We start from the raw sequence: 26,656 nt of genomic DNA, 5'->3' as shown, positions 1-26,656 counted from the left end.
GATCTCCTCGAACGAGCGCGTACGAGTGTTGTTCTGTCCGCGTACGAGACAACAAAGTTCACGTTGCGGTCCATGGGGTGGGTGTGGTGATTGAGGATGTCTTTTCCTCATATTTTCTTCTCCCTCCCGGAAAGCGATGCCTTGCTTAACTTATTCGATTCACCTCGGCCGTGGACGTCGTATTCGGAATATCCACGAACAGTAGATACGAACCAATTTCCACGTCCATTCCTATGCCATATCCGACGTTACCCCGCACTTGACTTTGCTTTGGAAAACGCTGATGGTCGCTTTCTTGCTTTGGTGGGCTCCTATGTTCGGCAACCGATCTATTGACTCCTTGGAGCTTGCCACTTTCTTCTTTGTCAAATCAATCGAACAAGTCTCGTCGACGAAGAAGCACGTGATGATTTAAGACGACGGCTTAAATTAGGGGTAAGCAATCCGGCCCGTTCAATATGGGAAGCGATCTCGCTCGACCAATTTAATGCCGGTTCATAGGTTCCCAGTTCTAAAAGCTAGGAACCGGTCTTGATCAGTTTAGTTGTCGGTTCTATATCCTGAACCGGCAAATTCTAACTCGAGAATCCAAAACCTGCAACCTGCAAGGCCGATTCCAAGGGAGAACATACAATCGAACCGCTTTTGAATTAGTTTACTCCTAACACTAAGTAAAAAGATTTGTATTCGTATTTGATAAATGAAAAGAAGAAATAAAAAGCTTTGATCAGTTCCAGGGTTCACAGGGGTCAGTTCTCGGTTAGAAAAACAAAGAATCGACCCTGATAGGAGAGGTTTAAGGTTTCATGCGCTTCGAAAAGATTATGTAGCAGATTTAGGAGATGGACAAGGGTTATTCAAAATAAAGCGAAAAAATTCCAAGTTCTACCTTGAAATCGGGTCGGAGAGAATCAGACTGGACCGGGAACCGATCACCCCTACCTGTATTGACACATTCACTTGAAATTCACAAATGGTGGCAACGATGATTATGGCTACGAAATCGTACCAACGATGTCCGACATAAAAATGACAATGAATATCAGCGAGCGATGACCTATAAGTGATTTGGATAAGGGTACATGGAAAGAGATAGTATTTTGCTTGCGAAATACTGGGAAAGTAACTGTGATTTAAAATTCTATTGTCTACGGTCACGATGATATCGAATTTCTGTAAAGAATAAAAAGTACTTTGTATATTTTAGATGCCAAATGCTTGCGAAATGAGAAGGCTCACCTAACATCGCATCTAAGGCGATATGGCCCCAAAGATTGATTAATTTGACTAATCTAAATGAAGACGCTATTCCAAGATAAGGATCGAATGGATCATGCAGCCATCGGGTCGCTTTCGCAAAGTGTGCTTTTGCTTTGACATTGAGCTGGTTTGGTCGCATCCAGCGCCTCATTAGCTTCCAAAGTTGAAATTGAGTATTCAATCGTTATCCATTTCATCTTATGTTCTCACTTACTTAGATAGCGAGCGATCTCGAAACGTGTCGCCCTTTAATCGTGATCTATTTGAGCCCCTTGGTCACGCAATTTGGCTCGTCTTGCTTGGTTCGAGTTCGTGAATTTCACGAGTCAAACGTTTGCTCGGGCTTGCCTGGATCTGGCGAGCCGCAAGCTCACCTGGATTGGCCGAGCCTCGAGCTCGCCACCCCGGGTCTTGGCGGTCTTTGGGCTATTACCTAGGGGCTCGCTGCCAGAGGCCGCGAGCTCGCCAGCTGTTGTTGTGGCTGGCGACCAGCCGAGGAAGAAGAAAAAGAAAAAGGAAGAAAAGAAAACAATAAATAATTCGATTTAAAATAAATAAATAAAAATTCAATTTTTTAAGTAAATTTTTTTATAAAAACAAATGTTTCATTAACTAAGGACTCGAGCCCAAGCGCCGAGTACTTGCGCACGACCTTTGTGGACTCGGGCCGGAGGATAGGGACTAGAGCTCAAGTATCGAGGACCTGAGCATGGCCTTTATGGACCCGAGTTTAGGTGCCAGAGGATATGGTACAGACACCAGGGGTTTGGGCTCAGCCTCGATGGACCCGAGCATGGGCGTCGGGGGCCCGGGCCTTGGACACCGAGACCTGGTCCTAAATGTCTGGACTCGGGAACCGAGTCCTGATTGGGGGGGGGGGACCACTTGTGTTTACAACTTGTGGGCCCCAAGCCCCAGCCTTTCTCTCTCTCTCTCTCTCTTGCGGAAAATGAGATGGAAAAGCAGCACTTCCACCCCCCCTAAAGAAAAATTAAATCATGAAAATTTAAGCTGACCTTGGCTCAGAACTTAAGATACGTTCCGAAAAAAACAAGAATGAAAAAAAAAACCCAAATGAACACCACGAAAGCACTCGAAAACATTATAAGTTCTAATCTAGGCGATATGTATTAAATTTACGTGACATAAATTTACGAAAAATTGACTCAATAACTCTTTCGCTCTATTTAGGGATGTGTATAACGGACCGCCCAACTCGGAAACCGCCCGGACCAGCTGGTTTGGTCCGGTTCCCAGGAATGTCAGTCTAGTTTCCGGTTCCTAAAAGTGGAACCGGTGTTCGGACCTGACCGAGTATATGTACTTTTTTTCATTTTTTTTATTTCTTTAAAAAAATTAGTAAAATGTGAACAAAACTTTAAGTGAAACCGTTTTTTGGTTGGTCATTTCTATTTAAGGATCGTTGCATACATATCACTTAATTCAACACGAAAAGATGGCATCAAATAATGAGAAAGAAAAGTGATCGGTTCCATTGGACCGGTCCAGTCTTGGATCTAGGACCAACCGATCCAATCCCCGATTCCCAATTTTGGGAACCGATTCTCCCGGTTCGGTTCTAGGTTCTACCTTGAAATCGGGTCGGACAGAACCAGATTGGACCGGGAACCGATCACCCTTACCTGTATTGACACATTCACTTGAAATTCAGAAATGTGGCAACGATGATTATGGCTACGAAATCGTACCAACGATGTCCGACATAAAAATGACAATGAATGTCAGCGAGCGACGACCTATAAGTGATTTGGATAAGGGTACATGGAAAGAGATAGTATTTTGCTTGCAAAATACCGGGAAATTAACTGTGATTTAAAATTCTAATATCTACAGTCACGATGATATCGAATTTTTGTAAAGAATAAAAAGTACTTTGTATATTTTAGATGCCAAATGCTTGCGAAATGAAAAGGCTCACGTAACTTCGCATCTAACGTGGTATGGCCCTTAACTAATCTAAATGAAGACGCTATTCCAAGATAAGGATCGAATGGATCATGCAGCCATCGGGTCGCTTTCGCAAAGTGTGCTTTTGCTTTGACATCGAGCTGGTTTGGTCAAATCCAGGGCCTCATTAGCTTCCAAAGTTGAAATAGAGTATTCAATCGTTATCTATTTCATCTTATATTCTCACTTACTTAGATTGCGGGCGATCTCGAAACGTGTTGCCCGTTAATCGTGATCTATTTGAGCCCCTTGGTCATGCAATTTGGCTCGTCTTGCTTGGTTCGAGTTTGTGAATTTCACGAGTCAAACGTTTGCTCGGGCTTGCCTGGATTTGGCGAGCCGCAAGCTCGCCTGGATCGGCCGAGCCTCGAGCTCGCCACCCTGGGTCTTGGCGGTCTTCGGGCTGTTACCTAGGGGCTCGCTGCCAGAGGCCGCGAGCTTGCTGGTCGTTGCCGTGGCTGGCGACCAGCCGAGGTAGAAGAAAAAGAAAAAGGAAGAAAAGAAAAAGAAAGAAAAGGTAAGAATAAATAATTCGATTTAAAAAATAAAAATTAGAATTTTTTAAATAAATATTTTTATAAAAACAAATGTTTCATTAATTAAGGGCCCGAGCCCAAGCGTCGAGGACTTGCGCACAACCTTTGTGGACTCGGGCCGGAGGGTCGGGACTAGAGCTCAAGTTTCGAGTACCTGAGCATAGCCTTTATGGACCCGAGTTTAGGTGCCAGAGGATCGGGTACAGACACCAGGGGTTTAGGCTCAGCCTCGATGGACCTGGGCGTGGGCGTCGGGGGCTCGGGCCCTGGACACCGAGACCTGGTCCTTGATGTAGCTAGCAAGGATCACCTAGAGGGGGGGTGAATAGGTGATCTTAAACAATTTTTATCAATTTACGCGGAAATAAATGATCACAGTTGAGTCTGAATAAAATTCAGATTCAAAACAGCTTATATAGACATTGCTTTTGATGTGCAATGTGTAAAGTGAGAGATGATGGGTAGAAAAATTGCACACAAGTTTATAGTGGTTCGGCTTATAGCAAGCCTACGTCCACTCTCCCACGCTTACAGCCTACCGGCTGGATTTCACTATGTAATCAAGAGGAATTACAACTTCTAAGTGTTAGCACTCTTGTGTATGATAGGACTCTCTATCTCACACAATCACTCTTACAAAGTGTCCTTCAAGATCTTAATGTTTGGCTCAGAAAGACAAGAGAAATGATTGGAGTATGCTCAGACTTTGGACTTGATGATTCTTGATTTTGTATTACCTTCTGCTGCTCGTTGATCTCCTTAAATACTCCTCTACTTCCAAACTAGCCGTTGGATAGCTTTCAGAGGATCATCTTCCAATCTTCACGTTGGACAGATTTGTATAGAAAGGATTGAGTAGCCGTTGGATGACAGATTCTGAATCCCGCTGATTCTGGTCGCCCATACAATCAGAATCTTGGTTTCCATAAGTAGAGATTTATCCGTTGTAATGCATGCTTGTCGTAATCTTTGATTGTCAATCAATTTGATAGAGATCAAAGCTTTCCTTCTGTGAAATCCATACCAGATCACTAGCTGTTGTTTTTCGTTCTGAGTTCTGCATATGAAGAATTTCTGCGTCTGCGTCAGCTTCTGAAAAATTTCAGCTTCTGCATCTGCTTCTGAAAAATTTCAGCTTCTGCATCTGCTTCTGAAAATTTCTCCGTCCGCGTCTGAATAATTTCAGCGTCTGAGTCTCAGAAATTAGATTGTGTGGGTCTTCAATAATGTATTTACCAGCTTGTAAAATCTGAAAAACTTCCTTCTGAGCTTCCAGAATATACATACCTAGAATAAATTAGTTTAGAATAAGTATCAGATTTACAATAACATGGAAGGTTTTGTCAACTTCAAAATCAATAGGAGTTTTCCTCAACAATCTCCCCCTTTTTGATGGTAACAAAACTTTCCTGCAGATTGAATTAATTTGAAATTGATTTGAAAGTAAATAAACATATTAAGCTCATGAAGCACAGATTGAAAGAGCAAACTCTGTTGATATCTGTGTCTTTTTCTTCCTTTGTATATAACCTGCAAATCTGCATATAATTTCTCCCTCTTTTTGTCATCAGCAAAAATAATAATGATAGAAAGAATAAATCATTGATATTAAGCAATCAAACAGTCTAACAAGAATTGTTAGAAATATTACAGACCAATTGAAAAAAAAAAAAGATGATTTTTGAGAGAAATGTTAAAAAACAGGCTATTTTTTGGAAGGGGTACGAATGAGTTGAAAATTATCCAAGATAGAGACAGCCTCCTCAATCTTTGAACTGCATTGTCCTATAGCCTTATCCATGTTGGATGAGCACATAGCAATGGTTTTCTCAAGTTCTGCTTTATCTGCTGCTGCTTGAAGTTGTTGAGTCTTGTTGTTTTCCTCAACAATTCTCTGTAGATTCTTCATATCTTGTTCTAGAGCAACTTGTTTTTCTTTAATCTCGAGTAGAATAGAGAGGATGTTCTGATTTTCAGATGGCTAACCTTGGACATTAGCTTCCTTAGACTGATTGTACCCTGTGGCTGATTCTGGTGGAATCTCCCCCTGAACAAGTGCTTGGTCTGCAGAAACATGTTCTTCAGGAACTGGTTCTGAAGCCTTTGAAGTTGGTTCAGGAACATGTTCTGGGCCTCCTGTTTCAAAGTGCTCTGCTTCTGCTTCATCATTTTCATCATGCAGAAGAATTCTTCGTTTCTTCTTGCTGTACACTTTGATTGGGGTAGGAGAATCAGGCTGCTTGCTGGCTGAACTGGTTCTTTTCCTTTGCTCTTTTTCTTTCTCAATTTTCTTTCCAACAGATTTTGCCTCCGACTGTTGAGCCTCTTTTCCTCTTACTCTTTCTTTTACATCATCAAACTATTTCATTTTGGAGAGCATTTTTTCTCCAACAAACATGCAAGGTATAATGGTTTTGCGCAACTCATCAGGAATAGTTATCCTTAAGAACATGAAGATTCTAGTGATAAGTGCACCATATGGAAGTTGACCCTTGTCCTTTTGCAGAGTTCTATACATATGGAAGATGATGATATGAGGAAGAGAGAAGGATTGACCTTTCAAGATAGCCCAAATGAGCTTGATTTCTGATTTGGATAGGTCAGTCTTGGATGCTGCTTTGGGCTTCAGACAGTTGATAATGATCTTGTGTAAAATCACAGATCTTCTGGACAAATCTGAATAGGAAAGATGCCTTTTAGAGTCCTGAACAAAGTTTGCATTCTCTGAGGTCACCCTGGAAGCATCTTCTATGCTCACATCCAGTGGAGAGAAATTGGAATGTTTTGCTCCAATAATCAATGCTAACTCCTTTGCTTTTAAATCAAACTTTTTATCACCAATAATGAATTGAATCCAGTTGGGTGACAAAATGGAAAGATTAGAGTAAAAGTATGCAGTGAGTTCAGCATAGACATGTGCAGATTGCAAACAAAATTGATGAATGCCCAATTTTGTAAACAAGTGCTTTACTAAAATACCAGCCTGTTCAAGGTAATCAAAGTCTATGGTCCGATTGTTCATGACTCCTCGATCAAGCAACATCTTATAGAAAAAATTATGCTCATTGCTTCTAAATAAGCCTCCAGTTCCTGGCAAACCAGATGCAATCCCAATTTTCATTTCAAAAATATCAAAGAATTTACCATCATCGTCAGGAATAACAAACTTGGTTGCACTGGTTGTTTTAGGGCTGACTTGAGCGAATTTTTTGATAGAGGGTGTTGATTATTCTCCAACTTTTTCTTTGCCCTTTCTAGAAGAAGGCTCTTTTGGGGTAGAGCTATCCGGAACATAGTTAGTTTTAGGACAAACCTTGGAGTAGTTTTCCGTAAGATGTTCTTCAGAGAGAAACTCATTGTCTTTTAGACAGTCACGCAGAATTGATGCAGAGGCATTGCTTCTCTTCAACCTCTGATAAACTGTCCATACAAGTTTTTTTTTTTGGTAAGGAACTGTCCATACAAGTTTGATGCTCTTAAAAAACGAAAATCTGTTTTACCCGTTGGTTTGGGTGGCGACGATCGTTGAGGTGGGGTCGCCTCTGAAGTTTCTTGATGCTGGTCGGATTCTGAGTCTGAAATATCCATATACTCTGCCGGTGATGTAGACTTGGAATCTTGATTAAGAATACGTGAAGATCTTCGACGGGCCACCATCTTGAACGGCATTTTGATCACTTTTGGAGTGTAAAATTGGATTTTTGGAGAAAGAAGAGAAGAAGGCGATTCTGAGTATCGAGAGGTTTTGGAGAGAAAAAGTTCGTACGATAGGGTTTTGAAAAGAAAAGGACAGGTTTATAAAGGAGGAGGACAGGTTTTGGAAGGAAAAACTTATTTTTAGAAAATATAAAAAATAAACCCGAATATGTAGGAAGGAAATATACTTTTTGAAGCACAGATAATCACGGCAATAACAATATTTGAAACACAAATAATTAGAATACATACCTGATTTGCTTCCAAAATTATCAAATTCGAAAATATCCTGCTAGAAATGCCAAAAATATACTCGCCAAAATTTGAATTAAGGACGTACCTTTCTTTGTTAGTCTGAAAAATGTTCAGACTGAGAATATTTGAGTCTGAAAAATTCCTGTCTATCAAACACTTCAAGAAAATGGATAAGTGATGTACAGTTTGTTTCTTATGAACTCAAATGAAGATTTTTCAAGAGGTTTTGTGAATATCTCAGCTAATTGATTCTTAGAATCAATGAATTGAATATTCACATCACCATTTTGAACATGATCTCGAATAAAATGATGCTTAATTTCAATATGCTTAGCACGTGAATGAAGAATAGGGTTCTTGGTTAAATTGATAGCACTTGTGTTGTCATATTTGATTGCAATACTTGAATCTTCAATAGCATAGTCTCGCAACTGTTGCTTCATCCACAGAATCTGTGCACAGCAACATCAAAAAGCTATATATTCTGCTTTTGCTGTAGAAAGTGCAACTGTATTTTGCTTCTTTGAGTACCAGGATACCAACATATTTCCAAGCATTTGACATGTACCTGTAGTACTTTTCCTGTCTACTTTACATCCAGCTAGATCAGCATCAGAATAACCAGTAAGAGTAAAATCTGAATCTTTGGAATACCAAAGACCTAACATTGGATAAGTTCCAATGTATTTGATTATCCTCTTTACTGCAGAAAAATGTGATTCCTTTGGGTCTGATTGAAATCTTGCACACATACATACACTGAACAATATATCAGGTTTAGATGCAGTAAGATATAATAATGATCCTATCATGCTTCTATATACCTTCTGATCAACCTTTTTATCATTTTGATCTTTGTCCAGTTTGGATGATTGAGACATGGGAATGTCTGTCTTCTTGCAATTTTGCAAACCAAACTTCTTGACAATCTCCTTTGCATACTTCTCTTGGCAAATAAATGTACCCCCTTTGGTTTGTTTCACTTGTAGGCCAAGAAAGAATGTTAATTCTCCCATCATGCTCATTTCGAACTCATTCTGCATATTCTTAGAAAATTCTTTGCAAAGCAGTTCGTTAGAAGATCCAAAGATGATATCATCAACATAAATTTGAACAAGTAAAAAACACTTACCTTTTCTCTTAATAAATAAAGTTGTATCAACCTTACCTTTGGTGAAATCATTTTGCAGAAGGAAGTTACTTAACCTCTCATACCAAGCACGAGGTGCTTGTTTCAGACCATAAAGGGCCTTTTTGAGTTTATAGACATGATCAGTCTTCCTTGGTTCTTCAAAGCCAGGTGGTTGTTCCACATATACTTCTTCTTTGATATATCCATTCAGGAAGGCACTTTTCACGTCAATCTGAAATAATTTAAAGTTATGGAAACAAGCATAAGCTAATAGTAGCCTAATGGCTTCTAACCTTGCAACTGGTGCATATGTTTCATCATAATCTATGCCTTCTTCTTGAGAATAGCCTTTTGCTACCAGTCTTGCTTTGTTTCTTGTGACTTTCCCTTTGTCATCCAGTTTGTTTCTGAATACCCATTTTGTTCCAATTACTGGATAATTTTTGGGTCTTGGCACAAGCTCCCGTACTTTATTGATTCTGAACTGCTGAAGTTCCTCATGCATAGCTTCACCAACTTCTTTTGGTTCTATTTCTGATATCAACGCCAAGTTGCTGATTTTCTCTTTGTGTTTAGATCTTGTCTTGATGACATCTTCTATTTCTCCAATGATGAGGTTCTTCGGATGACTGGATTTATGTTTCCAGTTTTTGTCAAATCTTTCCTTCTAAAAATCTGCAGACTCTAAAGGTTCTGGTTGAGTCTGAATTGTATCTTCTATATCTTCTTCTACAGATCCTACGATCTTTGGAGATTCTTGTTGAGCTACTGATAACTCTTGAATGTTGGGAGATGGTTCAGATTCATCTTTGTGAGTCTGAATATTTTCATCAAACCTTACATTCATTGTTTCTTCCATAGTCTGAGAATTCTTGTTGAAGACTCTGTATGCCTTACTTGTAGTTGAATATCCAAGGAAAAATCCTTCATCTGCTTTCTCATCAAACTTACCAGGGCGATCATTTGGATTTTTGAGAATAAAGCATTTACAACCAAAAACACGAAAATATGAGATACTGGGCTTTCTACCTTTGTAAAGCTCATAGAGGGTTTTCTCAAGAATGGGTCTGAGAAAAGCTCTGTTAATGATATAACATGCTGTAAAAACTGCATCTGCCCAGAAATGAAAAGGAATCTTGCTTTCAATCAACAGAGTTCTTGCCATTTCTTGCAAAGAACGATTTTTCCTTTCCACAACACCATTTTGTTCTGGTGTATATGGAGTAGAGAAATTGTGTTGAAAGCCATTTTCCTCACAAAAATCTGAAAAACTTTGATTTTCAAATTCTCCCCCATGATCAGTTTTAATGCAGGAAATGGTATATCCCCTTTCATTCTGAACTCTTTTTGCAAATTTTGAAAAATATGAAAATGCTTCATTTTTATGAGCAAGAAAGAACACCCATGTAAATCTTGTGAAGTCATCAACAATAACTAAACAATATTTCTTACCACCAATACTTTGTGTTCTGGTTGGTCCAAATAGATCCATATGAAGAAGCTGCAAAGCACGATTAGTGGAAACATGATGTATAGACTTAAAAGAGCTTCTTACTTGTTTTCCTAGAGTGCAGGCATTGCATAATTATGTTTTCTTGTATTTCAAATCTGGCAGACCTCGAACCAGTTTCTTGTTTGAGATCTTTGAGATTTGTTTCATACTGATATGCCCCAATCTTCTGTGCCATAGATCTTCATCTTCTTTGATTGAAATCAAGCAATGAGTGGAATTTGGATTGACATCTAGAAGATAAATATTGCCATGTCTTTTTCCTGTGAATGTTTGAGAAGTATCTTTGCTTGTTCTTGAGCATGTATCTTCTTGAAAGTTGATTCTGAAGCCTGTATCACATAGTTGGCTTATGCTGATCAGGTTGTAGTTGAGTCCTTTTACCAATGAAACATCATTGATTGTGAGTCCTCCAATTTCAATCGTTCCTTTGCCAACTATTTTTCCTTTGTTATTTCCTCCAAAGGAAACTTTTCCACCATTCAGGTTTTGTAGTTCAACAAATATGCTTGGATCTCCTGTCATATGTCTAGAACATCCACTGTCTAGGTACCACTTTCTTTTTCTCTTCGTGGTAACCTGCAAAAATTACAACATCTCAAGTTTTCTTTGGTACCCAAATTTGTTTGGGTCCTTGAGGATTAGTATAGGCTGTCTTAACAAAGTCTCTTCGAACAAGTCTCCAGACCTTAGGACATTCATTCTCAAAATGTTGTGGATCTGCACACTTTGAGCACTTAAGAGCACTTCGGCCAACGGGTTTAACAAAATTTCTTTTGAAATGATTTTTATAAGCTTGTCGAGGAGGTCTTTGTCTTAATCTCTCCTTGACCTTTGGAAAATCAATCAAGCTATCACTTTCCTTCACAAATCCGAGACTAGATTTGTTATAGTAAGGAATTTGGATAGAAAAGATATGCTTCAAGGTTTCTGAACCTTTTGAAAACTTGGAAGTAATTTCTGAAACTTCCTTTTTCAAAACAGCATTTTCTTTGGAAAGAAAATCTCGACTTTCCTTGATTTGATGAAATTCTTTTTGAAGGAAATCGATTTTTTCTTTTTGAGAAACATCCTGTTGCCTCAGTGATGAATTTTCCTTTTTCAAAGAAGAGATTCTTTTAAGGGCAGTCTTAAATTCAAAGCATAATTCATCAATATAATTTGATACTTCAATAGGCATATCATAATGCTTTACCTCAATTTCCACTTTAGGATCAGAATCAGAATCTGAATCTAAGTCTGAGTCTGACTTAGCCATTAGACAGAAATTAGAGATATCTTCATCACTGTCTTCGCACTCTGTATCACTCCAGGTTTCTGCTTTTAAGGCCTTTTTTGCTTTCTCAAATTTGGTCTTCTTTTTCAGAAGTGGACAATTTGGCTTGATATGTCCACGTTTCTTACAGTGAAAGCATATAACATCCTTTGATCTCTCTGTTTCATCGAAATACTTCTTCTTCTCAAAAGGCTTCTTACCTTTGAGGTTTCTTCCTTTGATCTTCATTTTCTTATACTTCTTTATAAAGAGAGCTAGTTCTTCATCGTCAACATCTTCATCTTCAGAATCTGCATCAGAATCAATGTTAGTTTTTAATGCAATTGACTTATTACCTCTGGATTCATTTTCCTCATTCCGTTTCTCAGTCTCATATGATTGAAGAGTTCCAATTAACTCATTCACTGATAGAGGCTTGATCCTTTGTGTTTCTCGAAGAGATGTTTTGATATTAGCCCACTGCTTTGTCAGTCCTCTCAGCAGTTTGTTGACTTTCATCGCATCTGGGACTGATTGTCCTTGATATGCAAGACCGTTTACTATGTCAGTAAACCTGTCATACATATCAGCAACTGATTCTTCAGGCTTCATATTGACCAAGCAAAAGATTGATTTGAGTTTCCTTGGCTCGATCTGTTCCTTCATAAGTAGTGTGGAGAGTATCCTAGATTTCCTTAGCTGATTCACAAGCAGCAATTTTTTTTATATTCAATAGGTGATAAAGCACAATAGAGAGAATAAATTGCTTTGAAATCTAAGGTTTCTCTTTTGGATATCTCAGTTTGAGATAATGGAGGATCTGCTGCTTTGCTTGCATGTGCCTTTTCTTTTGAATTAGAAGATTTTGGATTGACTCCTCTGATGATGACATCCCATTGCATGTGATCAATCGACTTTATGAATGCCTTCATCTTATTCTTCCGGACACTATATTCCTTGCCATCGAAATATGGTTGTCTGTTGTTGCTCTGTCCTTCAATGAGCCCTGGAGCACCAAAGCTAGCCATGTAGATCGTTTACTCAGAAGTAAAACACTTCAATAAATGAGCAACCGGCTCTGATACCAATTGATGTAGCTAGCAAGGATCACCTAGAAGGGGGTGAATGGGTGATCTTAAACAATTTTTATCAATTTACGCGGAAATGAATGATCACAGTTGAGTCTGAATAAAATTCAGATTCAAAACAGTTTATATAGACAGTGCTCTTGATGTGCAGTGTGTAAAGTGAGAGATGAGGGATAGAAAAACTGCACACAAGTTTATAGTGGTTCGGCTTATAGCAAGCCTCCGTCCACTCTCCCACGCTTACAGCCTACCGGCTGGATTTCACTATGTAATCAAGAGGAATTACAACTTCTAAGTGTTAGCACTCTTGTGTATGATAGGACTCTCTATCTCACACAATCACTCTTACAAAGTGTCCTCAAGATCTTAATATTTGGCTCAGAAAGACAAGAGAAATGATTGGAGTATGCTCAGACTTTGGACTTGATGATTCTTGATTCTGTACTACCTTCTGCTGCTCGTTGATCTCCTTAAATACTCCTCTACTTCCAAACTAGCCGTTGGACAGCTTTCAGAGGATCATCTTCCAATCTTCACGTTGGACAGATTTGTATAGAAAGGATTGAGTAGCTGTTGGATGACAGATTCTGAATCCCGCTGATTCTGGTCGCCCATACAATCAGAATCTTAGTTTCCATAAGTAGAGTTTTATCCGTTGTAATGCATGCTTGTCGTAATCTTTGATTGTCAATCAATTTGATAGAGATCAAAGCTTTCCTTCTGTGAAATCCATACCAGATCACTAGCTGTTGTTTTTCGTTCTGAGTTCTGCATCTGAAGAATTTCTGCGTCTGCGTCAGCTTCTGAAAAATTTCAGCTTCTGCATCTGCTTTTGAAAATTTCTCCGTCTGCGTCTGAATAATTTCAGCGTCTGAGTCTCAGAACTTAAATTGTGTGGGTCTTCAATAATGTATTTACCAGCTTGTAAAATCTGAAAAACTTCCTTCTGAGCTTCCAGAATATACATACCTGGAATAAATTAGTTCAGAATAAGTATCAGATTTACAATAACATGGAAGGTTTTGTCAACTTCAAAATCAATAGGAGTTTTCCTCAACAGTCCTGAATGTCGGGACTCGGGAACCGAGTCCTGAATTGGGGGGCCCACTTGTGTGTACAACTTGTGGGGCCCAAGCCCCAGCCTCTCTCTCTCTCTCTCTCTCTCTCTCTCTCTCTCTCTCTCTCTCTCTCTCTCTCTCTCTCTCTCTCTCTCTCTCTCTCTCTCTCTCGCGGGAAATGAGATGGAAAAGCAGCACTTCCACGCCCCCTAAAGAAAAATTAAATCATGAAAATTTAATCTGGCCTTGGCTTAGAACTTAAGATACGTTCCGAAAAAAACAAAAATGAAAAAAAAACCCAAATGAACACCACGAAAGCACTCGAAAACATTATAAGTTCTAATCTAGGCGATACGGATTAAATTTACGTGACATAAAATTACGAAAAATTGACTCAATAACTCTTTCGCTCTATTTAGGGATGTGTATAACGGACTGCCCAACTCGAAAACCGCCCGGACCAGACTGGACCGGCTGGTTTGGTCCGGTTCCCAGGAATGTCGATCTGGTTCCCGGTTCCTAAAAGTGGAACCGGTGTTCGGACCTGACCGAGTATATGTACTTTTTTTCAGTTTTTATTTCTTTAAAAAAATTAGTAAAATGTGAACAAAATCTTAAGTGAAACCGTTTTTTGGTTGGTCGTTTCAATTTAAGGATCGTTGCATACGTATCACTTAATTCAACATGAAAAGATGGCATCAAATAATGAGAAATAAAAGTGATCGGTTCCATTGGACCGGTCCAGTCCCGAATCTAGGACCAATCGATCCAATCCTCGATTCCCAATTTTGAGAACCGATTCTCCCGGTCCGGTTCTAGGTTTTACCTTGAAATCGGGTCGGACAGAACCGGATTGGACCGGGAACCGATCACTCCTACCTGTATTGACACATTCACTTGAAATTCACAAATGTGGCAATGATGATTGTGGCTACGAAATCGTACTAACGATGTCCGACATAAAAATGACAATGAATATCAGCGAGCGACGGCCTATAAGTGATTTGGATAAGGGTACATGGAAAGAGATAGTATTTTGCTTGCAAAATACCGGGAAATTAACTGTGATTTAAAATTCTAATATCTACGGTCACGATGATATCGAATTTCTGTAAAGAATAAAAAGTACGTTGTATATTTTAGATGCCAAATGCTTGCGAAATGAAAAGGCTCACGTAACATCGCATCTAACGTGGTATGGCCCTTAACTAATCTAAATGACGACGCTATTCCAAGATAAGGATCGAATGGATCATGCAGCCATCGGGTCGCTTTCGCAAAGTGTGCTTTTGCTTTGACATCGAGCTGGTTTGGTCAAATCCAGCGCCTCGTTAGCTTCCAAAGTTGAAATAGAGTATTCAATCGTTATCTATTTCATCTTATATTCTCACTTACTTAGATTGCGAGCGATCTCGAAACGTGTTGCCCGTTAATCGTGATCTATTTGAGCTCCTTGGTCATGCAATTTGGCTCGTCTTGCTTGGTTCGAGTTTGTGAATTTCACGAGTCAAACGTTTGCTCGGGCTTGCCTGGATTTGGCGAGCCGCAAGCTCGCCTGGATCGGCCGAGCCTCGAGCTCGCCACCCTGGGTCTTGGCGGTCTTCGGGCTGTTACCTAGGGGCTTGCTGCCAGAGGCCGCGAGCTTATCGATCGTTGCCGTGGCCGGCGACCATGCCGAGGTAGAAGAAAAAGAAAAAGGAAGAAAAGAAAAAGAAAGAAAAGGAAAGAATAAATAATTCGATTTAAAAAATAAAAAATAGAATTTTTTAAATAAATATTTTTGTAAAAAAATGTTTCATTAATTAAGGACCCGAGCCCAAGCGCTGAGGACTTGCGCACAACCTTTGTGGACTTGGGCCGGACGGTCGGGACTAGAGCTCAAGTATCGAGGACCTGAGCATGGCCTTTATGGACCCAAGTTTAGGTGCCAGAGGATCGGGGACAGACACCAGGGGTTTGGGCTCAGCCTTGATGGACCCGGGCGTGGGCGTCGGGGGCCCGGGCCCTAGACACCGAGACTTGGTCCTAATTGTTGGGACTCGGGAACCAACATTAGGGTTTTTGTGCCGAAACGTAGAGTTTCAGGTTCAAGCTTCGATAGCTAGTTATATTTTGAAAAACAATTTTCAGTTCTATTAAAGAGGAAATCATTGTCCCGAATTTAAGCTTTGGTAAAGAAACTTTTTCCGTTGACCAGGAAAACCTTTTCCGTTGACTCATTTTCCCGAGCAAACCAAACGCCGAAAAATAAGGAAAGTGTTTTCTCGAAAAATGCTTTCCGCGAAACAAACGAACCCACTCAATTTTCCCATAGTTAAAATTCTGAAAGACGATTAGAAAAACCCAGATGCTAATGATAATTTAGAAGTTAATATTTTCGAATGTTTTGATAGATAAAAATACATAAAAATATATATTATAGTTCGACAGAGAAATTAAAAAAGAGTGAACCCACACGATACAAAAAGTACATTACAGATCCTCAAAAAACGTCGGATTTCTCTAAAGAGGAGCATGCATGTACTGATTTTTTCTTTTTTAGATAAGGGAAAGACCATGGAAAAAGCACCTCCCCCCGAATTAAAATAAAATTAAAATAAAATTTCCCGGCGAATAACCCAAGGGAAAAAAAAACACAAGAGGAAGAAAAGTACGGACACGAAAAGAAGGAGACGCCCCCACGAATCTAAGTCACTTCTTGTGGTTGTGGACACTCAAGAAGTCATCATTCCACTATTATTCTGTGGGCAGCGCAACGACAGAGGCGACTCAGGCGAGTTGGCCAAAATAAGAGTAATGACTATTGGGCAACCTTCAATAGTTTCTCTCCAACGAATAAGTACGATTGACTTCTTTTTTTACCCTATTTAGGCTCCGTTCGTTTGGCGGAAAATATTCTCCTTTTGAAAAATATTTTCGCGGAAGTCATTTTCCTGGAAAATATTTTCCCGAAACATAATTTTCCGGTGTTCGGCGACCAATATGAAAAAGTTTCGAAAAATATTTTTCACCGGCGACTGCCGGCGGCAGTGGCGGCCGGCGGCGGCGGCGGCAGCCGGCGACCACCGGCGGCGGCGGTCAGCCAGCGACCGGCGGCCAACGGTGGTGACCGGCGATCAACTTCCTCTCCCACGGAAAATATTTTCCCTCCCATGGGCAATTTTGCCTTCAATTTGGGGGAAAATGATTTCCTCAAAACAATAAAGGATTTGGGGGTGTGGGAAGGAAAATGTTTTCCCACGGAAAATATTTTCCACCCCCGAACACTGGAAAACGCGGAAAATATTTTCCGAAAAAATATTTTTCCGCAAACGAACACAGATAGATAAAGAACATTCGAATATTCCCTCTTTCGTTTTCAACTTGAACCAAACCAAATCGTATTACCCCACTTGCAGAATAGAGAAAAAGCTGTCTTTAGTATGGGAGCTTTGACCTGTTCCCCTTTGGAAACGGCGAAAAGTTATGCTAGGCATTGAGTGTGAAGATAAAAATGGAATTTAAATTTTGGTTTAATGTGAAATGTCGTTCCTTAATTTTTAGTTTGTACAATAAGATCCATGAATTTTAGCTCCTAATTTTTAATTTGTTCAATATGGTTATCGAATAATTAGTGTAAGTCAATGTAGTTGCTAAATTATATGAAAATGTTTAAAAATTTAAGGATCATATTGAACATTAGAATAACGTTCAAGAATAACATTAAACAAATTTAAAGTTCAGAAATGACATTGCACATCGGACCGAAGTTCAATAACTATTAATGTAATTTATCACGAAGAAGGAAATCTTAGATGATCAAATATACGGGATGTCAATAACATTTGATTTAATATTACAAAAGAAAAAGGTAGATATTTTGTATTACAAAAGAGCTGATCATTTTCCTTTTCCTTTTGTATTTAATGTTAATTAATCACACAACCTTTACGTATGCGGAAACACGTGATTAAACCAAGACAGACGTGCGGGACTCCTTTTGTTTTCCAACAGGAGCCGCCAAGCTGCCTATGTAGCGTCGCACTCGCTCAACACAAGAACTCTGCAACTTTGCAACTATCTCTCTCTCCCTATATAGCGTCGCACTCGCTCAACACAGAACTCTGCAACTTTGCAACTCTCTCTCTCTCACGTGATTAAACCAAGACAGACGTGCAGGACACCTTTTGTTTTCCAACAGGAGCCGCCAAGCTGCCTATATAGCGTCGCACTCGCTCAACACAGAACTCTGCAACTTTGCAACTCTCTCTCTCTCTCTCGCCCCTTGTCTGAACAATGGCTTCTCTGCAGCTGAATTCCAAACCCCTCATAGCCCCATTTCGCCACAACAACAGCGCTTCACTCCCCAAGCAATGCCCTCGTAGATTGGGCAGCATCAGGTGCGGCGCGACCACACCCACCAGACGCTACTCCATCACTCTCATTCCCGGCGATGGTATCGGCCCCGAAGTCATCTCCGTCGCTAAAGGCGTCCTTAGCCTCGCTGCATCACTTGAAGGTCCCCCTTTTTATTTCCTTCGACTTCTGTTCGCTGTTTCTTGTTTTTTACGGAACACCCTTCTGCTTTTCTCGCCGTTTGATGGAAGCTCATTGAGCTCTGAAGTTTAGATTATGTGAAAGTTCTCCCCTTTTACGGTCCTGGATTCGTTATTCGTGAATTGTCAGTACTGTCTACTTTCAAGTGAATATGAGATCAAGTGAATATGACGTCGAGCCTCGCCAGCAGCCAGCGGGGCCGACCTCGCCGGCTTCTGCCTCTGGCCGATTGCCGGTTTGGCGACCGGCTAGAGGTTGAAGATGAAGAAAAAAGAAAAGAAAAGAAAAGGAAAAATAAAAAAATTTAATAAAAAAATTCGAAAAATTTAAAAAGTATTAATTCGGGGTAAAATTGTCACAAGTGTACCAGTTTGGGGTTTTTCGTAGTCAAAAAAATAGTTTAGGGTAAATTTGTCACGGGTTTACCAATTTGGAGTAAAATTGTCACAGGTGTACTAGTTTGGAGTTTTTGGTGGTAAAAAAAAGGTTTGGGGTAAAATTGTCACACGCGTACCAGTTTGGGGTTTTTGGTGGTATTAACCCAAAAAAAATAATGAATTATCAAATCATGAAATAATGAATTATTCAATATAAAATGTAATCAAAATGTACATTGTAATTAAATTTGGGAAAAAAAAGAGAGAAAGAGATGGAACCGGCGATAAAAATAATGTTTTTTTCTTTGGAACCGGGCCCGTAGGCCACGGGCCGGTTCCGGTTCTGAACCATGGGCCCGGTCAACGGGCCGGTCCGGGTTTGACCCGGGCCGGTTCCGGGCCGAAACCGGCCCGTGGCCATGTCTAGTTCAGACCCTACCTTACACCTGTCATTAAAAATGTCATAGGAAATGGGACATCCACATACTTACGGGTAGATAATTGGCATCCCCATGGAATTCTATTGGAGGTATATTCTCGGAAAGTTTTATATGATTCTAGTCTACCTATTACTGCTAAGGTTTCAGATGTTATCTTAAACTCTGATTGGCACCGGCCTCATGCCAGACCAGATGAGTTGGTGGCTACGCAAGCTGCCCTTTGTGGAACTATTTCCCCAAACTTCTCAGTGGATGACAAAGTTCTTTGCACTACTTCTTCTACCGGTGTAATGAATTCTTCTATTTCTTAGAAATTAGTTAGGAATAGAAGACCAAAAGTGGATTGGCATCGATTAAGTTGGTTCTCTCCCAATGTTCCTAGATTTGGTTTCATATCTTGGTTAGCCATTTTAAAAAGACTGCCAACTCTTGATAGGATCTTGAGATGGACTTCAGCTTCTCAGTGTTGTATGTACTATATCTTAGGTATTGAATTTGGTTTCCAAGAGATGCCTTTGGGAGGAGCCGCTTTAGACTTGACTGGAGTTCCATTGCCAGACGAGACACTATCAGCAGCTCGGCAATCTGATGCTGTTCTTCTTGGAGCAATTGGAGGGTAATTTTCGTCCATGTAATCTTTCCCTCTTAATTGTACTATTCCTGCCTTCTGTGATAAATCTTTTTTGTTTTCTTTTTTATTATACTAAGGTATAAGTGGGACAATGACGAAAAACATTTGCAGCCACAAACTGGGCTGCTTCAATTAAGAGAAGGCCTTCAAGTATTTGCAAACTTACGGCCAGCAACTGTATTACCTCAGGTTGTTTTTAGACCACTTTCTTGATTGCCTGATTTCATGATCTTTTTCTATGTTTTATGGACTAAATATTTCATACAAGCTGCCTCTGTTTCTTTTGTGCGGCATTGGATAGCTTGTATTTGTTAGTTTGCTATGCTTCTTATTACAGTGATACTTCTTCCTTGACTATATTTGATTTCTTTGCATATTTATGAACGCACGTGTTCTAGTATTACCTTAATCACTGAAGAGACGGTCTCACTCTTTTATACGGATCTTCCTTCGCAGTTAGTTGATGCTTCAAGTTTGAAGAAAGAGGTCGCTGAAGGTGTTGACCTACTGGTTGTAAGGGAGCTCACAGGCGGTTAGTTTCCAATATTTATTTGTTCTTTCGTGCTTGAATATTTATCAGTATGACATGGATGATTGTGTGTTATTTCCTTGTTTGAACAGGAATATACTTTGGGAAACCAAGGGGTTTTAGTTCCAATCAAAATGGTGAGGAGACTGGTTTTAATACTGAAGTATATGCAACAAGTGAGGTAACTTTTTTTTCTTGTGTTGCCACAACTGTAAACATAATCATATCATTTTCTATTTGGGGTCTCTTTTCCTCAACCTATGAGTGATTACACCTTCCATAATTTCATTGTATGACTCATTAACTTGATGAAGTTGTAGTCAGCACAATTCTGCCGATTATGAGCATTATTCTAGACAGGCATTGAAATTCTACTTCCCCCATCAATCATCAATGTTTGGTCTCCTTTGTTTAAAGGATTTTGATTAATATATTCTACCGCTTCTTCATTGTGTGTAAACTTACTGGGCAATGTTTTTCCTCTGTCGGACTGTTCTTGTGTGGATTGGGAAGCTACCATAATTATTCTTTGTAAATAGTCGATACTGGTAGATGTAGCGGAATTATAACATAGAAGGCTCCTCTATGGCTAACTTTGGGGTATTTTTCTTTTCCTTTTCGAATGTTTCAGTGGTATGCTTCCCTTTGCCTCCCTTCCTGACTTAGACTTGGTCCTGAAGACATATTACTTCTTGTTCTTTCTACCTTCCAGATATTTGATTGACATGATATATATTTTCATGGCAGATTGATCGCATTGCTCGAGTTGCTTTTGAGTATGCCCGAAAGAGGCGTGGAAAGCTTTGCTCTGTCGACAAAGCTAATGTGTTGGAGGTAGGAAATTTTGTTGAGCTCTTTGCAAGGATAGTTTTATATTGCTGCACAAATGCTGGCATTTTATACTTAAAATTAAGGGACCTGGAAGTCTTGAAGATAATTTATCGAATCAATCATTCAGGAAGATTACTTGATGTTGTCCTGTCGTGAATTTTCATGCTTTTGAGATTGTAACATATCTGCAAGGTACAATCCTATGCATAGATTATTGTTGCTTCAAGTCAGTTTTTGTCTAAGTTGTGGAACTCTAGATGCAAGTGAATATGGGCATTTCCATATGACCTCGAAACAGGAAGCAGACTGTGTCTCTCTATAAGTCTAAGTTCTCTCTCTTCTTTTTTTTTTTTTTTTGTTTTCTTTCTTTCTCTCTTCCTTTCTGTCTTATCTTTTTTCTCCCTTTTAGAAGGCCAGATGTTGACTGTCACGAGCATACTGAATACGGTCTCATCAGCTTCCTATGTTAGGTCATTCACTAAGTTATTATGTACAAAATCTTAGAGAGTAGTTTGAACTTATTCTTTCATTTGAATGGCTAGGCATCAATGCTTTGGCGGAGAAGAGTCACTGCAATTGCCCTTGAATACCCTGATGTTGAACTAACCCATATGTACGTGGACAATGCCGCAATGCAACTCGTTCGTAATCCAAAGCAGGTATGCTCTTCATGAACATTATTTCTTCTCTTTATGAGAAGACACCAGTTTGCAAGTGTGAGAACCAGTTGTCATGATAACTCATAAATTATGCAGTTTGATACAATTGTAACAAACAATATATTTGGTGATATATTGTCTGATGAGGCTTCAATGATTATTGGAAGTATTGGGATGCTTGCATCAGCAAGTCTTGGCGAGAAGGTAAGAAGCTTGTTGATATTTCTCGGTATTCATTTTTTGCTAAAAAGTCTAATTTTGGACCAACTTTAATTCAAAAACTATACTGTTGAAACAGGGGCCTGGACTTTTTGAACCTATTCACGGGTCTGCTCCCGATATTGCTGGACAGGTTAAGTCTGGAAACATGAACATGTTTTCCAAGGTAAAACAGATAAGAATGTATTTATTCAGTTCTCTAATTCGTTGTACAGGATAAGGCAAACCCGTTGGCGACTGTGTTAAGTGCTGCTATGCTTTTGAAGTATGGACTAGGGGAGAAAAATGCAGCAGAGCGAATAGAAGCTGCTGTGCTCGATACTCTCAATAGAGGCTTCCGGACTGGTGACATATACTCTGACGGCAATGTATGTGCTTTTCTTTCATTTCTACAGTATGCAATTTATTTCTCTCTTGGCAACTTCCTTGAAAATTCATTGAATTATTCTTGATTCATTTTATACTTGGTGAATACACTCGAGTTGTCAACTGAAACTGGGAGAATGGATTCAATGAGCTCTCTCTCTCTCTCTCTCTCTCTCTCTCTCTCTCTCTCTCTCTCATGTCAACCAATAACGATATTAGATCTGAGGGCCCTTATTTTCTTGCTTGAGGGGAAGGAGTCAGTTTGGCTACATACTTGGTGAAATAGTACATATTAAATTGGCTTACAGAAGCTCTCGACCTTTTTTGCGCTGTGTTGGGTTGAAGAGATTATATTTAGCCGACGATGGAATCTGCACGTAACTTGGGTAACGGCTTTAAAATTTGATGGATGTGCTTTTCTGTAAGCTTTCTGCCCACTGGATGATTTCGTTTCAGAATAGATGATATGCAGGCATTATTTACTGTAGTGACTTGATTAGTTGTTAGTCGTCTAACGCTTGCATATGCAGACATTGGTCGGATGCAAACAAATGGGTGAAGAGGTACTGAAGTCGGTGGAATCTGAAGTTCTGGACCCACTATAATAACCAGGAGTATGTCATAATTACAAAGATCGCGAAGATGGTAAGGAGAGAACTGAGTTGCCGCTGCGAAAGATCGGCTAGATGTCTACTTGGTTATGGCATTGGCTATTTTATCATTTTCAGACCGAGCCCCTATATCGGAACAGTTTACCATTTCGTGGTGATGTTGCTATCATTCAGATCGCGAGGAAAATCCATCCATTTACAGGCTTTGTCAATTTGTAATGCAGAAACTAGATAAGACTAATTTGAAATGACAGACAATGTGAGATTCTCGTTCCTTTTGTTTATTGTCGAATCTCCACTGGGCCGAGTGAGTGAGTATAACAGATGAATGAACACGAGACTGGAGACGGTAGGATCATCGAGGAAATTCAAAATGAACAGGGGCGCAAGGATACAAGTTCAGTATTAAATATGAGTAACACTATAGGAGTGCTATGCTAAGACAATCTACCAAATTTGATTCACCAAATATTTCGACGGGCTTGTATGGATTGTGTTATGTAAATCCACCACCTCATGCCGTGCATCCACTTCTCTAAACGACCATCTTGCGCCGCACCAAATTGTTTGCTTTCCTTTCCAATATGCGTATCATTACTCCACAAACGTATAGCTGAGACCACGAAGGCCGGAACAGTTTTGCGTCTTGATGATGGTCCAGTATTGTCTTATCCTAACTCTGTGATCAAAAGAAGCCTACTCCTGTTGTACCGCATTTTAGACAAGGGACATTCTGCGTTACCGTTTTCATTTTCGACAAGGGACATTCCGCGTTACCGTTTTCGTTCCACTGGAGCGATCCATGCTGCATGTAACCTACGTTTAGCATGGTGTTTGGAAGCTTTGACCATCAAGAACCATCCCCTGATTTTGGTGCCAGCTCTGCCCTAGGCTTCGGGGAAAGACCTTTCGCAAGCATCTCCTCGTCATACTTTCGAGCCATATCTATCATACCTTTGTCCACCAAAGCATCGATCAAGGCATTGTATGCAGATTCATCGGGGCTAGCTCTTAGTTCCTCCATCTTATTCCATAACGTTAAGACAGGCCTGAGAAATCCCCACCTCCCAAACTTCCTCATGAGCATCACGTACGTGTCCATCCTAGGATCGATCCCGCTCCCGATCATCCTATCAAACAATCTCAGTATCTCTCTGGGCTTCTCCAAAGACCCAAAAAGGCAGTTGTATGTAACCACATTCGGCTTACAACCGCCCTTGCGCATTTCATCGAGCACCTTATACGCATCCTGGACCCTGCCATTCTCACACAAGAGCTTGAGGATGGTGTTGTGTGTCACCACATTGGGCTCACATCCCAATTCTCTCATCTCCCTACACAACCGAATCGCGAAGTCCACGCCTTCCGAGAGCCCGACAGCGCGAATGACCGTGTTATACGCCACGACATCGAGCTTAATCCCCTTCCTCTTCATCTCCTTGTACAGCTTCACAGCCTTATATGGCTTACGTCGCTTGCACTCAATGTCCATGTAAATCGAGTACGAATGCAAGTCCTTCTTGATACCCTTCTTGTCCATCTCTTCCCAAAATTCCCTGCACTTGCTCCACCACCCCATCTTGAACCACCCGCGAATAATCATGTTACAGATCTTCGTCTCATCGACATCGAAACCCAAGTCCGCCCTCTTATCCTTGCCGAAGCAGAGTTCGTGAACTTCCATCACGTGCTTGTACTCGCACAAGGCGTCGACCAAATTGTAATAACTCGTGTCGCCCTGCAGACCGAACTCGTCGAGCCGACGGTCGTCATGGCGGCCTCATCGACCAGATGGGCACTCGCGTACCGCTTGAACATGATCCGGAACGTGACGTGGTTGGGGAACGAGAGCGGGTCGTCACGCATTCGCTTAATCAAGCTCCAAGAGAGGTCGAACTCGAAGAACTTGCCCAAGATGTCGATCAGGCGGTTGTAGGTGTCGGTGGTGTGCCGGAAGCGGTACCGCCGCTCGGCCCAGTTGAAGAAGTCGAGGGCTTTCTTCCAGTCGTTGGCGTAGCCGGAGAGGGCGTCGCACACGGCGGCGGGAGACAAGTCGGGGAGGTCCGACGTGCGCTGAGGAGAGGAGGAGGTGCGGCAAAGGAGGAGGTTGGCGCGAGGGAGGAGAGAGGGCGAGGTGGAAAGCGTTCGGATCAGTCTTTCCATTGCAGGAATTGGAGTGAAAGCAAGGCTCCCATTTGTGAATACGAGGAGGAAAGAAGAAGATGGAGAGTGAAATGTGGTACGGCCTTTTTTGGGCTATTTCGATAAGAAAAATGCCAATTTTAAACATTACCTGTAGTGACAATTCTAATTCGAATTTTTTTTCTCTGCTCGAGTCTCAAATTTGATCTCGTGATGTGAAATTTTCAAATTATTTGAGTCATATTTGAGATTTAAGTGAAAATTAATGAAGTTCGGGTCATAATTATCGCTCAAAGTAAAGTTAATATATATATATATATATATATATATATATATATATATTTGGGAATTAGGCTTGCCTGTTTTGGCACTTAGATCAATTAATGGGCCAAGCCACGGAGCAATTGGACTAAGCAACCTAGATATTTCAAAATTCAATTCTTCGTTCGAGCCCAACACCTAAAATCTTTCCCCGCCTGTTTGAGTGTAAATATTCGGCGGGCTGATATTACTGCGTTCCTTATTTTAACGTGCCGGTACCCGCATGCCTAATCTCCCTAAATTCCACCTGTATATTTTGTAAAAAATCAAAATATGAAATAAGTTGAATTCATTTTGAAAAAATAGAGTAAATAATTACTAATGTTTACAAATGTTAGTCTAGAGTTTCGGCATGTACTGTGTAAATTCTTTTTATTAAATCTGTGTCCGCAGAGCCTTTTATTTCCATTGTTAATGATGGTGGCTAGGTATTTGTGCCGCAATAGAGTCGGTTTTGTTAAATATGTTTCGGTGGGGTAATGGTGGTAGCGTTGTTCTTATGGAGGATGCTGTAGACATTTGATTTTATCAACTGTTAGAGGCGTTCGTTCTTATGAAAATATAAAAATATAAAATACCAAAAACAACAGTAGCAAAAAATAGATAAATAAAAGGATGAATAAGTAAATTAACAAATTGAAAAAAATATGATGGGGGTTTTCTGCCCAATATATCATGGCCCACAAGACGAAAATTTCGCAAGAAGCCACAAGCCCAGCAAGCATTTTATGCACTCATTAAACCATGTATTGCGAAGAATCAATCGTAATAGTGTCTTATTTTATTGGCCAACATTTGTTAAATGATCCAAAAGAAACACGAGTATTTCGTTTAAAACCACAACAGCAGAAATCCAATACCTTGTCAATGAGTTATAGGTCAACTAATATATATTAACTGCTCTACACCATACCAATTATTCGATATGGGATTTCTCCAACACAACTCACGCGTGCATCCTAACAAAGGGAAATAGCATGACGAGTTTAATCGGTCCAACAAAAGAAAACAAAGTAGCTAAGTAAAAAAGGAAACAAAAGACCTAAGCTACACATCCCACCACTGTACTGCACTGGTCCCTCCCTCAATCGCTTTCCAGTTCAACCACAAGCCCAGCACACCGAGATGGACACCTTCATCCGTGCATATAAGGCTGTGTCCCTCGCCCCTCGCCCCTCTTATTCTGATTGAGTTGGAAGTTTGCCTCTTGCACCTATAAGTGACTTTTTTTCAATG

The 26,656-nt window shown here is 40.2% G+C and overlaps 1 protein-coding gene and 1 pseudogene across 4 annotated transcripts; one reads left to right on the top strand and one right to left on the bottom strand.

Moving 5' to 3' along the window:
• Positions 1 to 17,964: 17,964 nt before the first annotated feature.
• On the top strand, positions 17,965 to 23,231 carry LOC115663616 (3-isopropylmalate dehydrogenase, chloroplastic-like). 4 transcript variants are annotated; one of them, XM_056311245.1, is made up of 12 exons: positions 17,965 to 18,256; positions 19,598 to 19,727; positions 19,820 to 19,931; positions 20,199 to 20,274; positions 20,364 to 20,452; positions 21,019 to 21,105; positions 21,645 to 21,761; positions 21,858 to 21,965; positions 22,060 to 22,113; positions 22,196 to 22,348; positions 22,877 to 22,991; positions 23,098 to 23,231. In XM_056311245.1, the coding sequence occupies exons 1-11, from the start codon at positions 18,034 to 18,036 to the stop codon at positions 22,949 to 22,951; spliced, it is 1,224 nt and encodes a 407-aa protein (XP_056167220.1). In that variant the 5' UTR covers positions 17,965 to 18,033; the 3' UTR covers positions 22,952 to 22,991; positions 23,098 to 23,231. The 4 variants fall into 4 exon arrangements, with proteins under 4 accessions (XP_056167220.1, XP_056167218.1, XP_056167221.1 ...); XM_056311243.1 differs by having other exon boundaries at positions 22,877 to 23,231; XM_056311246.1 differs by having other exon boundaries at positions 18,121 to 18,256; positions 19,548 to 19,727; positions 22,877 to 23,231.
• A 274-nt stretch (positions 23,232 to 23,505) lies between these two features.
• Positions 23,506 to 25,169, bottom strand: LOC115663617 (pentatricopeptide repeat-containing protein At1g80550, mitochondrial-like; annotated as a pseudogene).
• Positions 25,170 to 26,656: the final 1,487 nt, after the last annotated feature.

The sequence above is a fragment of the Syzygium oleosum genome, unplaced genomic scaffold (genome assembly GCF_021117445.2).
Source record: "Syzygium oleosum isolate NSW1041296 unplaced genomic scaffold, Sole_v2.1 Sole_v2.05, whole genome shotgun sequence".
In the NCBI taxonomy this organism is placed as follows: Eukaryota; Viridiplantae; Streptophyta; class Magnoliopsida; order Myrtales; family Myrtaceae; genus Syzygium; species Syzygium oleosum.
This window is presented reverse-complemented; position numbering and strand designations above follow the sequence as displayed.